The sequence below is a fragment of the Anastrepha ludens genome, chromosome 6, assembly GCF_028408465.1.
Source record: "Anastrepha ludens isolate Willacy chromosome 6, idAnaLude1.1, whole genome shotgun sequence".
Classification (NCBI taxonomy): Eukaryota; Metazoa; Arthropoda; class Insecta; order Diptera; family Tephritidae; genus Anastrepha; species Anastrepha ludens.
In genome coordinates, this window is record NC_071502.1 from 45,097,640 (window position 1) to 45,115,606 (window position 17,967).

Genomic DNA, 17,967 nt, shown 5'->3' on the forward strand with positions numbered 1-17,967 from the left:
TCTGCGCCGACGTCGATGTTGAAGCATGGCCAGGGTATCCATACGTTGCCCGACGTTTTGGATTGTCGTAATGGACCCACTTTTCATCGCCAGTCACAATTCGATGCAAAAAACCCTTTCTTTTGTGCCGTTGAAGCAGTTGTTCGCATGCCATAAAACGGCGTTCAACGTCTCTTGGCTTCAATTCATACGGCACCCAATGGCCTACCTTTCGGATCATTCCCATGGCTTTTAAACGTTTGGAAATGGTTGATTGATCAACTCCCAAAGTTTTTGCAACCTCTTCTTGCGTTTGAGCCGGATCTTGATCGAGCAATTCCTCCAATTCGGTATCCATGAACTTTGGCGGCGCACCCTCGCGTTCTTCGTCTTCCAAGCCAAAATCACCACTTTTAAAGCGTGCAAACCACTTCTGGCACGTTCGCTCAGATAGAGCATGCTCACCATAAACTTCCACCAAGATACGATGACTGTCGGCTGCTTTTTTCTTCATATTAAAATAATGAAGAAGAATTCCCCGCAAAAACACATTATTTGGCACGAAATTCGACATTTTCAAGTGTGGTAAAAATATTGTTGTTTACACTTCAAATAAAAAACTTATACTGACGTTTGTGCCTTACGACAGTAGCTCTCCAATGAATGTTTGGAAATGTGGATCGATGGAATAATAATCAAGTTACGCCATCTGTTGTAAAACCGAAACGAACTTATTCATAGTCCTATTATTTTTACTTACGTATAGTACACACAATTTTTCCGCACTGGCCATTTTTCGCATAAAATTTATTGAATATATTGCATGTATTATTCACACGCCGTCTGCATGCCCGGCTTGGATAGTCAAGTCAAGAATAAAAGTGAGAGAAATGCATGAAGCATTGAATGTATGAAGCTACATTTCAAATGAATTCCAGTGAGATGAATAGCAAAAGTTTGATTAATCCTATAAAAACTTGTCGGAGAAATGATTTTTGTTTTCAATATCCAACTTCAATACACTCAGCAGTTATGTACTAGCAGTGGATTTTGTACAAAAATTTCTAAACAAGATAAATGTTTGCTCTACTGTGATGGGTGGGATTTTCCAATTTACACTTTGTGCCTTATCGCTTAGGAAAAATATATATATGTGGGCTGCTCACAGTTCGCTCCAAACTGTGTCTGAAAATGTAGACGTATATGTTTTGAGACATTTTGTAATCGTAAAATTTGTGGTGTTGTTTCCCATACAACTGGTGTGGGACAGCAGGTATCGTGATTACGGGTGGTGATCAGCTGATCCACTTCCGTCGGAAAATCGGTCGGTGAAACACAACTGCTACGGGGACGGAAAACACTATTGCGACGGGACGGTTTTCAGCTGACATTTTTCGGTTAAAAAAATTAATTTTATACTGAAATATTTTTGATTGCTATATTTGTGAAGCAACTCGTTTAAGCTCTTTGTTACAAACAAAAAAACGAAAAACTTCTTTCTAAATTACTGATAATTTGTAGGGTTTCTTGCGCAAATGGTATAGTATTTGCTTATTATTTGGCTGGTGTTGCTTGTAAACAAATAAATTGTCATCAAGTAATTGCAACCCGTCGAAGAAATAGAAATTAATATAAGGTTGTCAAAAAAGTCTTGCGGTATTTCCGCAAGCTTGTCTTTGCAAGCGCGTAGTTCTAGTTGTATTCGTCGCATCGGTTCACGCTAGAGCTTTTTGGAAAGCTCTTTTCACGTGCTAACACGTGTTTGATTAATTGTTGTTTGCTTTTAGTCGTTCGTGAGTTATAGCGTCGCAAACATGGAGCAACATAAAGAGAAAATACGGCATATTTTACAGTACTACTACGATAAAGGCAAAAATGCATCACATGCTGCCAATAAAATTTGTGCAGTTTATGGACCCGATAGAGTTTGCATTTCCATCGCACAACGATGGTTTCAACGTTTTCGTTCTGGTGCAGAGGTGATCGAAGATGCGCCACGGTCCGGAAGGCCTGTCGTCGAAAATTGCGATAAAATCGCTGAATTGATCGAAAGAGACCGGCATAGTAGCAGCCGTAGCATCGGCCAAGAGCTGGGCATGAGTCATCAAACCGTTATAAACCATTTGAAGAAGCTTGGATTCAAAAAGAAGCTCGATGTATGGGTGCCACACGACTTGACGCAAAACAACATTTTTGCCCGTATGGATGCATGCGAATCGCTTCTGAATCGCAACAAAATCGACCCGTTTTTGAAGCGGATGGTGACTGGCGATGAAAAGTGGGTCACTTACGACAACCTGAAGCGCAAACGGTCGTGATCGAAAAGCGGTGAAGCTGCCCAGACGATGGCCAAGCCTGGATTGACGGCCAGGAAGGTTCTTCTGTGTGTTTGGTGGGATTGGCAGGGAATCATCCACTATGAGCTGCTCCCCTAGGGCCAAACGCTCAATTCGGACCTGTACTGCCAACAACTGGACCGCTTGAATGCAGCACTCATGCAGAAGAGGCCATCTTTGATCAACAGAGGCCGAATTGTCTTCCATCAGGACAACGCCAGGCCACACACATCTTTGGTGACGCGCCAGAAGCTCCGGGAGCTCGGATGGGAGGTTCTTTTGCATCCACCGTATAGTCCGGATCTCGCACCAAGTGATTACCACCTATTTCTGTACATGGCGAACGAGCTTGGTAGTCGGAAGTTGTCCACAAGAGAGTCCTGTGAAAATTGGGTCTCCGAGTTTTTTGACAATAGGGAAGCGAGCTTCTATAAGAGGGGCATTATGAAGTTGGCATCTCGTTGGGAACTCGTCATCGAACAAAACGGCGCATATTTGACTTAAATCGCATTATTATAACCAATTTTATGAACAATTGAAAATTCAATAAAAATACCGCAAGACTTTTTTGACAACCTTATATAATTATTTAGCTCCGGCAAGAAATTCACCCCGTCGCAGCTTTGGGCAATTTTGGGCATTTTTATGCTATTAAATGTATTCTAATTTTGACAGCGGCTAACGGGTTGACGGGTACCCGCTTTCCGTTGCAACTCTGTTCTAGGGGTAAAAGTTTAGTTGTTTGAGATTCTAAATTTTGCTTCCTCGCAGAAGAGTTGCATTACACAAATGAGATATTTTTAGCATTTATAAAAATATTTAGTACAAATAAAAATTGATCAAAACTATTATTATTAACATAAAAAATCATTGGCGAATTTCATGGAATACTTTTTTGACAACAATTTCTGTTCAAAGAATGCATTGTCACTAACTTCTCTCAAATGTTGACAAAGCTAGCAGAGCAAATATGAATATTAGGATTTTTTTACACTTTTCACCTTTTCACCTAATTAGATATATATTTGTGAGTTTATATTTTTTTTCTTAATGCCTCCACACATTTTTTGAGAACCTTTTATGCAGGCGTTAAAAGGAAATTGTTAGATCACTTGAAAATTGAGACCTGTTAAGTATTACAGTGCATTTTTGGCCGATCTCCTCCTCGTGTTTGTGGTGTGCGCGTTGATGTTGTTCCACAAATGGAGGGACCCACAGTTTCAAGCCGACTCCGAACGACAGATATTTTTATGAGGAGCTTTTTCATGGCAGAAATACACTCGGACGCTTGCCATTGCCTGTCGAGCGGCGACCGCTATTAGAAAAATGTTTTTCTATTGTAATTTTTAATGTTTCGCCGAGATTCGAACCTACGTTCTCTCGGTGAATTCCGAACGGTAGTCACACATCAACCCATTCGGCTACGGCGGCCCTATTGGAATGTACGAAAGAAATTAACCCTTTGTCACTTCGAAGCAGCCTGAACAACGATTGTTGGACTAGTGTGTGAGAACATGTGAAATGATCGTGCAGAGTTCGACAGCCGAAGTTTCCATCACATTTTTGTTTTTCTCCCATAGGACATTGACCAAACCTAGTAATCTATCATTCGTGCCCGTATTTGTTGCCAGTGGTCCATCTTTTACTGACGAATCTATCCAATAAGCAAATCGGCTGTTCACTAATTCGCGTAACAACCGCCTACCACATTACAAATTTAATCAGAATTAGCTCCGCCGGTAATGCCGATTAACGCCGCCGTCAATCTAGGCTATGACACTGTAGTCATTGTTCGTGATTACAATTTGAACAAAGTTGCCGCTCGACAGCTGGTTTTACATTACTGTAACGAATAAAATTTAGTTCTGGTCACTCCAGCAGCATTTTTCAAAATTTATGCTGTTATAGCAACAACAATAATCATTTGGTCAGAAACTCGTCCGATATAGGTAGTTCCACAACCACCACATCTGCCTAATTTGACTCCTTTGAGACTTCTGGCTATTCAATAAACAACATACAAATAGTATGGGATTCAGTATGTTTTGAGACATCAGAAGAATGTTGGCGTAAGTTTAACATTTTACGCAATGTTGGGATGATTGCTTTAAGTGGGATTAAATAGATGCGGAAAAATGTAATTAAATAATATATTTTTGTTTTGTTTTTAGTAGTGGATGCGCCTCGTCAGCTAATGGGAAATCTCCCAGCGTATTTCTGCCATGAAAAAGCTCCTCATAAAAACCATTCGCCTTTCGGAGTCGGCTTAAAACTGTAGCTCCCTCTATTTGTGGAAAAAGATCAAGACGAGAGCCAGAAAATAGCAGGAAAAGCTCCGCTCAACTCCTAATAGAAGTGTTCGCGCCAATTTATTTATTTTAACTAAAGAATAAATAAAACAAAAAATAAATCACATTTACTCGTATGACCCAGTAGAAAAACTTAAAAATTTATACTAGCACAAAGTGCATAAACATCAAAAATATCCAAAACATTTATTTTATTAATTGTATCACTCTTATATTCTCTTACAAATAAATCCAACTACGATTACATTGGCAGCTCTCCATTTCGTAATTTATTTTCTGATATCTCTTCATTAATTTCATTATACTTTGACCGTTAATCACTTGCAATCTAATTGCTCCGGCTCTCTTCTATTCGCTTCAAGTCGCTCTTTAACATAGTTACCAAACGATTCAACACCCACTTTATTATTCACCCTGTAGTAAGGCAATAGCCTCAAACGTCTCAACCATGCGGCGAGATTTGGGAATCTATTCCCATCCACTGGCGCAAAGATCTCTGCACTGGTGACAGACGCTAGTGCACACAAATCGGCGATAGTCATTAACCCACCACACATATACTGCGAGATAGTTTTATCTAAACCATCATAAGCCATTTGCATATATTCAACTTTATAGTCTTCAATATCCTTAGCACCAAAGTAGATAACTGGTTCGACCATAACGCGAAGGCGTGGGAATAAATGGCTAGCATCATAGTAGAGACGTGTCTGAATTTCTCTCCGCTTCACCTCATCTTTGGGATAGAGACTGTTATTTGGCGAATATGTGTCCACAAGATAAGCGCAAATTACGTGTGAATCGGTGACGACAGTACCGTTATCATCCAACACTGGAATAGTGTGCAGAGGGTTGAGTTTAAGGAAATCAGGTTTAAGATGATCGCCATCCTTCAAATTCATTAATCTATAAGAAAATAAATATTAAACATTAAATAGGCAGCATACATATAAAATGAATAGATGTACATATGTATGTATGCCAATACTTACTGCAAATCTAATTCCACTCCGATAGCGCCAGCTGTTAAAAGTACCGCACGACATGGCGCGCTGCGCGGCGAGTAGTACAAAACAGGTTTAACTACCATTTTAACTTTGTTGGTTAGACTCAACTCCAATGTTAAATGAGTGCTAAAAAATGAAACAAAATTAGCGACATAAAACTTAACAATAATTATGTAAAATAAATTTGGTAAATAAATTCGAAGTAAGCCTTGTTAAGTCCACTCTAAATGATAGACTTGTCGCTCATCAAGTGTCAACGTTTTGATGGCTGGTTTTTGGCTGAAATTATTTGTTTATCTTTTCTAAATTTATAAATTTGTATTTTATCAGTATTTTATGCATTTTACTAAGGCTCTGATAAAGAAGTTACTATGTTCTAAGAGTATTTTTCAAGCAGAAATAAATGTACCGTTATCAAAAATATAAAGCACGGCAATTAGAAATTTAAAACTCGCAAAATTGCTGCTACTAACAGATCAAATATTCACTAATATACTTATACACACACCAGTACTCTTCGCTGCTCACTTTGTGACTGAGCCATACTCCTTACGAACTTATATGTTTAGTAGGCCGTCGACAGCATGAGTGCGTGTAGATTGCGTCATAACGTTAATATATGAATGTGAAGGAGAGAGGAACGATCGAGTTACTCACTATTGGCGTTGCCGGTTTTATAGATTTAAATCCAAAACTGGTAGCTTCTTAGAAAAGCATCTGAATTTCTTAACAAATTATTTGAATGCATTTGATTGACTAGTTTTGCTGTCTCTCTCAGTTACTTCGATTTTGCGTCAGATTAATGCCGGTATTTAGTAAGCAATCTCTAGGCACAAATAGAAATTTTCTGCTGTGAGATCTTGTTTTTAGAGCAGTTGCTATTCAGCAAGAGTTCTCTAGTCTCTAGTCTGAAAAAATAGTACCTATATTGTTAGCGAACTTTTAGCAGGAAACATTTTCTTATAAAAAAAACGTTAAAATGAAGCGAGGTTTATTTTAAATTTAATCAAATTAAGTTGGGCAAAGCCTCCAGTCAATAGGGGTTTCCATAAATTTTTGTGAAAAGCTGAGAGTATTTATTATCTTCAAATATAATATTCATGCTCATGCATGAATGTACAAAAATTTTGTTTTAATAAAAAAATAAAAAAAATGGTGGGGCTACAGCTGTTCATACGTGCCTCCTTAAATTTGCGCCGTGGAATATACAGCCTCTTGTAATCGAATGAAATCAACCAGACAAAAAATTTTCTTCAAAATAACTTTGTACTTACCTATTTTTAACGACAAAAAAAATGAAAACTTGTAGAGAAAATGAAAAAAAATAACACTATTTATTATAACAAATTGATCAAAACAATATTTTTAGTGATAATTAATATAAAATTTGAGGTAAATACAAAGGCCAATATGTTAAAAAGGATCGCTGTGAAATTTAAGTTGATATCTTGATTACATTTTGAGTTACATATATTCGGCAGCGCAGAAAAAACGCATTTCGAGAAAAACGCGATCAATTTTGTCGTTCTTACTCACCTTTCGTTCGGCGCTCATCACATCACTGACTTGATAGAAACTTTTTAGACTTCCTATTAAGCTTAAACCATTGAAGAGATATTCCCTAGATGGTCAGTGAATTTTTAAAGCAAAAAGAACAATCGAAAATTTGAAAGAGCTGGAGGAGTTGCCCCGCTTAATTTATTTACCCTTTTGAGTCATTTAGATCCAATATGCATAGAAATACTACAGTAAAAGATTGCTGATCTTTTCACCTTTTTTACTTATACATATTTGTAATAATCGATTCGGATCTATCAAAAAGGCGGCGCACACGCATTGACAGCTATGCTTTCAAAATTGTAAGATACTTCGTTTATCTAGGGACCAGCAAAAACATCGATAACAATGTCAGTATGACATAGTGCAAACGCTACGGTTCTGAAAGTATTCGATGTGATACCAGCTGGTGGTAATAGAGGAAGACCTCCTTCCCCTTAGAAAGATCAGGTGGAGTAGGAATCGTCTTCAGGGAAACGAATGTATCGCTCCATCGCTCCGACGCTCAACTGATCGTCTTTTGACAACGCGCTTGAAGAAAATTGGACTCGACAGATGTAAGCAGTTTCTTCGGTGGCATGCGGTCAAAGGCCGTGAAAATATTATATATTTTTAATACATAAGCAAAACGACAAAAACTATGCTAAATCTACTGAAGACACTGAAAATGTTGATCCAAGTGCCAAATGTTCTTGAGCGTGGCCAGTATCCAGCCTCGGTATGGTTTGGTGGGGAGTGTCTTGTAAAGGCGTTACATCTCTTCATTTCCACGAAAAAAGGGTTAAGATCTGGGCCAATGTGTACCAGGAGGAGTTCTTAGAAGGCGTGGTGAAGCCATTGAGCAGTACTCTTTCAATGGAGAGCTTTGGATCTTTCAGCTAGATTCCGCTCCAGCCCATAAGGTAAAAACCACCAAGCAGTGGCTAAAACATTATTTCTCTGTTCATAGCCGCAGATTATTGGCCGTATGGAGTCAAAATCTGAATTTATTGAACTATAGTTTGTGGTCAGGATCGGAGAGTATGGCCTGTCGAAAACCTCACAGAAATTTAGAGAGTCTCAAATAATAGCTGAATGACCTAATCGTTTGACGGCTTGTGTAAAAGCAAATGGTGGCCATTTCGAATGAAATCTAATAATATAGTGGTAGACCAGTATTTACTTGATTAAATAAAAGTAACTTCATTAAAAAGTATTATAATTTCATATCCATAACGGACTTGTAACAGAACTTATGGCAGGACAAAGTATATATTTATATACTGCGCAAAATTAATCATCCAATTTTGGTTTTTAATAATTTTTATTAGTCGCTGAATGGGTTGGTGCGTGACTACCATTCGGAATTCACAGAGAGAACGTAGGTTCGAATCTCGGTGGGACACCAAAATTAAGAAAAACATTTTTCTAATAGCAGTCGGCCCTCGGCAGGCAATGGCAAACCTCCGATTGTATTTCTGCCATGAAAAAGCTCCTCATAAAAATAAAAAAAATATCTGCCGTCGGCTTGAATCTGCAGGCCCTCCATTTGTGGAGCAATATCAAGACGCACACCACAAATAGGAGGATGAGCTCGGCCAAACACCCAAAGAAGGATGTACGTGCCAATTATACACATACATATATATACTATATATTTATAAATAAAAAAAAAAGAAATGCTTGTCTATTTGTATACTGTATTAAATATTTAAAATTTTCTGATAGGGTGGTTAATTTTGGGCCCCTTGTTCATGCATAAATTTTCTTCCAAAAAAATGTAACAAAGTGAAAAAAAGTCTTTTAAATACTTATAAATAAAAATAAAAATTAAGAGACTCGAAATCCAGTCAAGTGTTACGCTCCCTGGATTTTTTTTCGTTCATAATTCCCGAAACGAATTACATATATATACAAAATTTAACCCAACCTGGTGTGTGTGAATGGAATAAAATTGCTGTCGATTATACTTACATACGTTTTTACAATAGTGAGAAGGTTTATGAAGCTGGGTTTTTAAAAATGTGTTTTTTTGAGATGGCAGCACAGCTTGCTACAACTGAGCATAGCAGAATTATGCTAATTCAATGTAATTGACTTTGCGCTCTGCAATAAGAGAACAGCTTTATACATAATTTCTCATACTTGAATCTCGAAACGTTTTATACATATACATATATATTGGATCTATCGCTACTTTGAAGGCAATAAAATAACTGGGAGTATTTACATATAATATAATATGTTAAATTTCATAATGTTAAACTCAAAATGTTAAACTTTTCCATTATGTTAAAATTTCTGTTGAGCAACTGTTGATAGGCTTAACTCATATGTTAAAGGGCTTGGTTATTAAACCCAATTGACGAAAGTAGATCACGAAAATTTTCGTTTTGCTTTTGCTTTGCTGTTTTGCTTTGTGTTTCTATTTTTTGCACAATACAAGCGGACAAAACAACTTTTTTTCTGGTTTTCTGAAGTTAGGCATAGTAAAAGACTTATCTATTCTTCGCTTTTAAAGTTTGCTTTTGCTGTTTTTCGCCGATAAGTAAGTTTTGAAGAATTTAATTGATTTTACGAGAAGCAGATGATAGCAGAGAATGGTTTGTCAACAACAAATTGTATACTACTCGAGCAGTCCAGAGCAGTGAGAGTGTTTTTGTCCATCATAGGTATACGTACCATTTTTATACAAAAAAAAAATTCATATGGTTAACACTCAACTGGATTAATTTAAGAAGATATGATGCTGATATGAGCAAGAGGGGCGTTTTCACTTAAATGTGATGCACTTTGAATGACCAAGGGCAGTAAAATGAGAATCTGATGGGAGATTAAATTTGAGGCTTAATGCGAAAAAATCATTACATATATGAGAAAATAACTAAGAATATTCCCTTTTGAACTTGATTTTTGTTAACATTTTTTGTTTCTTATTAATTAATATTCATGAAGTAAAAAGGCTGTGATGTTCAACAAAAGTTTTTCTAATTGCAATTTATAGTAAATTTATGAACCAATTAAATACACCTGTACCTCGCTTTACACGGTAGATGCGTTCCTGACAAAACCGTGTAAGTCGAATGAAAAAATTTCATATGGGAAAACCGTGTAAAGTGAAAAAGAGTATAAATAAGTTTTTTAAGACATTTATTGAACTTAAAACATAGCTTTATACAGTTAATAAGACATAAAAGAAACATTTAAGTCATAAAAAACAGAGAAATAGGTAAAACCAAATTCATTCCATTAAAAAAAATATATGTGCCATACTTTGTAATAAATAAAAGAAAATTTGGATAATAATATCAATAAATACGTACGGTTCATCCCTATTTTTAAGCAAACTTAATCACCATCACTTTCGACTATTAGTTTCCTCTTACGAAATTGTAATATCTGACTCATCACTGGATAAAATAATCTCATTGGATTTTTGTTCTGCATTTACTGAATTGGTTGCCGTCATAGTTTGATGAGAATTTTTTTTTGGAAAAAATTCTGAAATAAGTTTTTGTTGCTTACTTTTATTTGACATATCTTTGTAGACTCCTTCATATTGCTTTAATAAAACATTAACACCTCGTTGAAATTTAAGACCACGATCTAAATAACATCTCCTTCTTGAAAATGGTTTCCTAGCTTTCTTCCTAGTACAAGTCCCTCGTCAACAAATTTAGCTGTGAATACATTGGATTCATTGTTTTCGATGTTAGATTCAAAGTCATATTCAACACTATTTTCCTCACAACTTTTAACCATTTCAATTAAGTCGTCTGTATTTAGTTCCTGATCTTGCATTAATTCTTTAATATCTGCTTGAGTTATATCGTCAAAGTATTCTCCACCCAATTCTTGACCCAACTCAATTATCCGAGAATACTCTTCCTCCGAAGCTACGCTACTATTCTCACCGTTAAATACCCCATCACCATCAAGCCATAAAGATTTCCAACAGGCATGCAGCGTTGATTTTTTAATCTCCTTATACGACATGCTTATGTGTCTGATAAAATTCAACATTGTAAATCTTTTCCAGGCATCAATAATTGAAAGAGTTCCTTTATTTTCCACATGATCCAAAATATATCTGAATGACTTTTTTATATGCAGGGCCTTGAAAGTCGAAATTATCTCTTGGTCTAGGGGTTGCAGCAAAGAGGTCGTATTTGGGGGTTAAAAACACAACTTTAACATTTTCATGCTGAAAGTCTTGAGGGTGTCCTGGAGCATTATCAAGAATTAGAAGGACTCTTTTGATTAAATACTTTTTCACATCTGGCACGTAAATGTTATGGAACTAATCATTGAACAACGTTACGGTAACCCAAGCTTTTTTATTGGGTTTCCAATAAACGGGAAGTTTGTTCATATTCAAACCCTTAAACGATGGTGCTCGGTTAGGTTTACCAATTACCAATGGCTTCATAATATGATCTCCAGAAACATTACTATAAAGAAGAATCTTTATACGATCTTTTGCAACCTTATGACCGCTAGCTGATTTGTTATGTTTTGCTAGAAAGCTCCTCTCTGGCATTTTCTTCCAAAATAAACCGTATTCACTAGCACTAAATAACTGGTCTGGGCTGTATGACTTTGCGCCAATAATTTCAGCAAACTTTTGTGGATATTTTTGTGCTTCTTCCAAATTAGCAGATGCTTATTCTCCTTTTAATTTTAGACTAAGCAAAGAATGCCTTTGCTTAAATCATTGGAACCAGCCACGACTTGCGTTAAAAGCCACCTTATTCGCAGAAATGGACGGCATTTGGTTTTGCAGTGTATCATAAATTACATATTTTGTATGGCATTCGTATCAATTGGAATTCTTTTTTGATTTTGGTCTTCTACCCATATCATTAGAGCCTTTTTCCTGTTTTCCATAGTAACATTTCTTACTTGTGAAGTTGTACTCATACTCGTATGCGTTCCAGGTGCTACACTTTTTCTAATTGAGTCTTTGTTTTTCTTTATTGATTTTATTGTTGCTTCGTTCATTGAATAAAATTTAGCAATTTCCACTATTCTTCCTTGATTTCTTAAGCGGTCCAACATTTCAATTTTAGTTTCTAAAGAAATAATTTTTCTCTTCATGCCGGGTTTGTTAATTTTGGCTTTTGCATTTAAAGGTAAATTCCCGCTTTGTTTTTGTTTTGATTAAAGTGCATTACCAAAGTATTATGACAGAATAGCATGTAGTATTGCCAGACTTAAAACAATGTTAAAATAAATTAATTAAAAACAAATAATAAACATTTGTTTTGATTTTGAAAACCGTGTAAATACGAATCCGTGTTAAGCAAATACCGTGTAAAGCGGGGTATAGGTGTATTCTTAAAAAAATCGTGGAATTGTCTACTTTGTGAAAAAAAAAATGAGTACTAAAATTTGATGTTCAGAAGTCAGACCTAAAAATCGAGTCAAGCGACTCCATGTCAAGTGATTTTGGACACTGCAGTAAATTTTTTTGAAAATTGATTTATTTTTATAGTCTGCAGTCTAATAAGAACTATTCTGGAAATATTATGAAATAATTAATCATTTTCAGATTTATTAAATTTTAAAAATTTGCCACAGTTTTTTATTTATATATTTATTTATTTATTACTATTTAGTCCATGAACTCCAGCTCCTTGCTTGCAACTTAAGACGATAAGAACAACTAACTAACTAAAAAAACAGAATATAAAATAATTAAGCATACACTTTTCGGGGATCATAAATCTAGTTGGATAGATGCCGAGATTGAATTAAGTTCACTTAAGCTCGGACAAGGGGAGCATTCAGTTTTGAAGTTGAACATTTTGGTACTTTTCAAGGTACTTTATTTATCTATTTGTTTATCAAAGACACAACCAAAAGTTATTTTTCAGTGTTTGAACCTATTAGTACTATACTTAATAATACCATAGTGTAGGTATGATACTCATAAAGGTAATGTATATGGAGTTAGCAGAGGAGCTCAGTAGGATACTAAAAATTTAAAGAATGTTGAAGGTGTGAAGGTATAGAAATAGAATAGAAGAGAAAAGGTGAAATATACGTACATATTAGTAAAATCAGTTCACTTCTAAAGCCCGGTGTGCCTCTGATTATTTTGATTTTTGTGGTAGGAGGTTCCCAAGATGGGCAGCAAGGACAAAAAACTGGCGTTCTGTTACTATGCAACAGTATTTCTTATTAATTAAGTTAAGAAATCGAGACGTTTATGCAAAATGAAGGCCGCCCATAAGGTATTTGGGCTCCGGAGAAGTAGTGACTTTGTGAAGAAGTGTTAAATATTTTAACTTTAGCAAGTCAGTCGTATGGAGAATATTAGTTTACAAAAGGCGGATATCTGCTCGTGGTGTTATATACAATAAACGTATATAGCAATATTCTTGTAAAGGACAGTAAGTTTACTACAACATAGACTATCACAATCGGCATACAGTTCACAACCATAAAGCAGTCGAATTTTCACTGGGGTTAAGTGCTGGGTAGTCCACAATAGATGGTGTTATTCCATGTCTGATTTCTATTAAAAGTTATTCCTATGTCCTTTGCAGTGTGCATAAGTTTTATAATAGAATTTTTCAGTTTCATTTCATTGCAGTCGTCAAGTTTAAATGTATTTTTCTAAATAACGGGGCATTATGGTGACTTCTTTAGATTTAAGATCAACCCATTATCGCAAGCTCACTTGTTAACGTTTTCTAAGTCAGAGTTCAGGTTATTAATACATTGATTGATGGACACAAAAGGACAACTAACACAAAATTGAACATCATCGGCATAAACAGCTTGCTTACGATCACTAAGGTAAGATTTTATTAGACTCAATGCCGGCGCTAAAAAGTTGAATATTTTTTTAAGTTTCAAGTCAAGTAGTCCGTAATCAACTGAGTCGAAAGCTTTCACATGGTCCACAAGCGTTAAGAAAGTTACGAATTTGTTTTAAATGTTAAGGTTGATATCATCGGAAACCTTATAGTGCAGCTCCGATTTGATCGAAAACCAAATTGGTACGCACTCACCACAGAGTTGCGCCTCAAGGAACAGTTTATCTGAGAATGTATTAATGCTAAAAATAAGAAGAAAAAATCTGACAAAAATAACAAAAAAATTGCTCCCAGTAAAATTTCGAAAAATTTTCTGAAATGTTTTTTTAAATATATTTTTCTTAAGAAATTAAAATTAAAAAAATATTAAGTGTTAAAAAGAAAAATTGATGCTAGAAAAATTTCCAAAATACTTTTTTAAGCAAAATATTTTATTTGTAAATATAATATTCATAAATATAAAATTATTTCATTTATAAATTGAATTTAAAAAAATGTTAAGTGTTAAAATGAACCGAAGAAATTGATTTTAAAAGCTCTATACCAAAATATCAACTTTCAGAAAAATTTAAGACCACGCCAAAATAGTTGAATCACTTGACATGGAATACCACAGGTTTTGGAAACAAATGTTTAAAAAAATAAATTACTATATGTATATCCAAAAGCGTTAGTTTGCGGTCCCATGTTTTTAAGACTTTTTTGCCTCTTTCGGTTCATACTATTAAATACCTATGAAATGAGACTTTCAGCTATTAGTCTATATATTATATGTCGCTAGGAATATTTTTAAACCTTGCCAAAAATCCTTAAGGAGGCTTTGCACGAAAGTGCAGAGGATTCTTGACAAAATCGATGACTGGTGCATGAGACAAGGTCTTTCCGTTAATCCGAACAAAACAACCATAGTCTTGTTTACGAGAAAACGGAAATTGGACGGACTCAGTCATCCAACACTGAAAGGTGTGACACTTGGTCTTTTCAACGAAGTTAAATATCTAGGAGTAATCTTGGATAAGAAGCTGACTTGGGAAACACATGTTTCACTGAAGGTGAATCGTGCATTGAAGATTTTTCAGCAATACCGTAGAGCCTTTGGCAAAACCTGGGGTCTGAAACCTGCTGTGGTCCTATGGATATACACGGCACTTATCAGACCAATCATCACTTACGCTTCCGTGGTCTGGCGGCGACGGAGCATGGATAAGTCCACAATTCGGGAACTATACAGGCTGCAAAGAAGTGTATGTTTATGCATCACGGGTGCCATGAGTACAACCTCTGGTGATGCCCTAAATGCTATGCTTAATTTGCTCCCCCTGGATCTTAAGATACAACAGGAAGCAATAAAAGCAATGTGTATACTCCATAAATATGGTTTCTGGCACGAAGATGGAACTTCGGGACACAGAGAAATCTTTAAGTTGCTGTCGGAGCAGTATCCACTGTTTTTGGCACCTAAAGATGACCTGATACCCACAGTTTCGTTCGGAAGGAAATTTGATGTCAGATTTCCATTGCGTGAGCAATGGAGCAATCCAGAATGCATTCAGGGAGGTTTGACGGATATTTTCTTTACCGATGGGTCCAAGACTGAAATAGGGTCTGGAGCCGGATGGTACTTAAACGATAGTAATAAGTATCACTATGCTATGGGGGGAATGGCAACTGTTTTTCAAACAGAAGTTTTTGCCATCCTGAAAGTAGTCGAATGGATAGTCGAGAGGAGATGAAGCGGGAACCAGATTGGAGTCTTCAGTGACAGTCAGGCTGCATTGAAGGCTCTGGAGAACGTGAAGCAAACCTCAAAGATTGTTCAAGAATGTAAGAAGAAGCTTAATTATGTTGTAGGACAGAATTATCTTGTGCTTATATGGGTTCCAGGACACCGCGGTGTTCAAAGAAGTGATTGCCTATGAATTGACCAACTGCGGATCAGGGTTTCCCCCACAGGGATCAGATCCAATAATCGGATTCAGTTCTACAGGAATCATGAATTGGATCAGCGAATATGTATGCAATTTACATAAAGAGCGATGGTCCGGTCTGGAACGCTGCAAAACTGCAAAGTGTTTTGTGACAAGTCCGAACAAAAAGCTGTCAAACTTTCTACTTAAACTTAGAAGGAAAGACATTCGGTTGATGGTCGGCATCATTACAGGACACAACCCATGGGGTCAGCATATGACCACCATTGGAATCATCGAGAACCCGGTATGCCTGTCATGCTTGGAGGAGGCCTTTGCTAGAGCAAGGCTACGAGTATTGGGTTCCGATGTCATGAGAATGAGTAATATTCGTTCTCTAAAACTCGAGGATATTTACAGATTTGCCAAAGAATCTGGAAAATTCTCACAGGACTAATTATCTCTATCTCTGTCTCTATTCTTTCCTATCTCTTTCTCTGATACTTTTCTCCTTCCCTCCTTGACTATCTACTCCCTTTCCAGAGCTTTAAATACAATGGGCTCTTTAGCCTGAGTGGATAAGGAGCCACCAAATCTCCTGGTACTCCTTGGCTCGACCTTTTCAAATTCAAACCAAATCGTTTCGGCCGCAAGGCAATGCTGTGTGCTTTCTGGGATCAGCGTGGTATGATTTGGTACGAGCTATTGAAACCAGGTGAAACAGTTGACGGTGCACGCTACCAACGTGAATTGGCCGATGAAACAGCGCTATACACCGAAAACGCCCAGAATATGTCGGTCGACATCACAAAGTAATTTTTCTTGATGACAATGCACCGCCACATCGAACAAGAGCGATCCGGGAATTCGTGGAGACGTACGATTGGAAACCGCTGGTGCATGCGGCTTACTCACCAGACTTGGCGCCTTCCGATTATCATTTGTTTGCATCGATGGGCCACACACTTTCCGAGCAGGAAATTCAATTCTCACGAAGAAGCCAAAAAATGGCTCGATAATTGGTTTGCGGCCAAAGACGGCCAATTCTTTTGGCGCGGCATCCGCAAATTGCCTGAGTGATGGGAAAAATGTGTCGCTAGCGATGGCTATTATTTTGAAGATAAAATTTGTAACCATTTTTTGTTAATAAACGTTTGAAATTGAGAAAAGGTCTCATTTCATAGGTATCTACCCTCCTAAATATTTTACATTCCTTTTAACTATTTGCATATCAATTTCGAAACAATTTGTTGCAAGCGCTTACATTGATTTCAAAAAAAAATTGGAGACAAAATATTTTTGTGGTAATCTATGGCCTCCAAATGATTTCTGAGCAGCCTCTTTTGGCAGAAATTGGCCGATGTGCCATGCCATTCATAAGTAAAGTTTTACAGCAAACCTTATCTCATGTACGTGCGCTGAAAACAAAGTGGGACTGTTTTTAATGCCAATAAAATTTAATTAAATAAATTCATTTAAACGCATTGGAGTTAGTTAGGGCCAGTCCATAATTCCAGCCTAGCCAGTACACGATTTATTAGCAATGTATTTGTACGCGTTGTATTCATCTATTTGCAATATTTTGAATGAAAGCGCAGACAATTTTGTTTTGAAATATTGTCAATTCACAAATCAAATTTGCATTTTAATTAAATTGGTGTTGCATGTAGCGCGAAAAGGCGTTGCCAGAGAAATAAAAGGAAGAAAGTAATTGGCAAGTGGCGGCAAACTAAAAGTCTAACAAATCAAACAAGAATTCGGATTAAAAGTGCGAAGGTGGAGAAGGTGTTGGTTAACAGAGCGAATGACTGATATTAAATTAAAGCAATTTACTATAAGGAGTGAATGTTTTCGAAGAACGAGTTTGAATTTGTCGGAAAACTTTCATTTGTGATTGAATTTAGTTTGGGGCAAAAAATGAGAATTCGCTGTAGAAATTATTCATCGTAGCCTAACTTAATAAAAAACGACAAACCATTGTAAAAATTGCTATTGAGAGGAACCGCATTGAAATTTACGTGCAGCAAATCTGAAGAACTAATATAAGTAAAATTACAAGCATTTGTGTG

The 17,967-nt window shown here is 36.4% G+C and overlaps 1 protein-coding gene and 1 long non-coding RNA gene across 4 annotated transcripts; one reads left to right on the plus strand and one right to left on the minus strand.

The window, feature by feature from the left end:
* The first annotated feature begins 4,026 nt into the window (after positions 1 to 4,026).
* Positions 4,027 to 5,215, plus strand: LOC128867748 (uncharacterized). The gene is made up of 2 exons (XR_008455013.1): positions 4,027 to 4,384; positions 4,487 to 5,215. It is a non-coding gene; the product is annotated as an uncharacterized LOC128867748 (long non-coding RNA).
* On the minus strand, positions 4,765 to 6,217 carry LOC128867747 (glutathione S-transferase 1). Of its 3 annotated transcripts, none has more exons than XM_054109207.1 (3): positions 6,140 to 6,217; positions 5,617 to 5,757; positions 4,765 to 5,530 (listed from the first exon to the last, which is right to left on the minus strand). In XM_054109207.1, the coding sequence occupies exons 2-3, from the start codon at positions 5,712 to 5,714 to the stop codon at positions 4,942 to 4,944; spliced, it is 687 nt and encodes a 228-aa protein (XP_053965182.1). In that variant the 5' UTR covers positions 5,715 to 5,757; positions 6,140 to 6,217; the 3' UTR covers positions 4,765 to 4,941. The 3 variants fall into 3 exon arrangements, with proteins under 3 accessions (XP_053965182.1, XP_053965181.1, XP_053965183.1); XM_054109206.1 differs by having other exon boundaries at positions 6,041 to 6,180; XM_054109208.1 differs by having other exon boundaries at positions 6,105 to 6,168.
* Between the last annotated feature and the right edge of the window lie 11,750 nt (positions 6,218 to 17,967).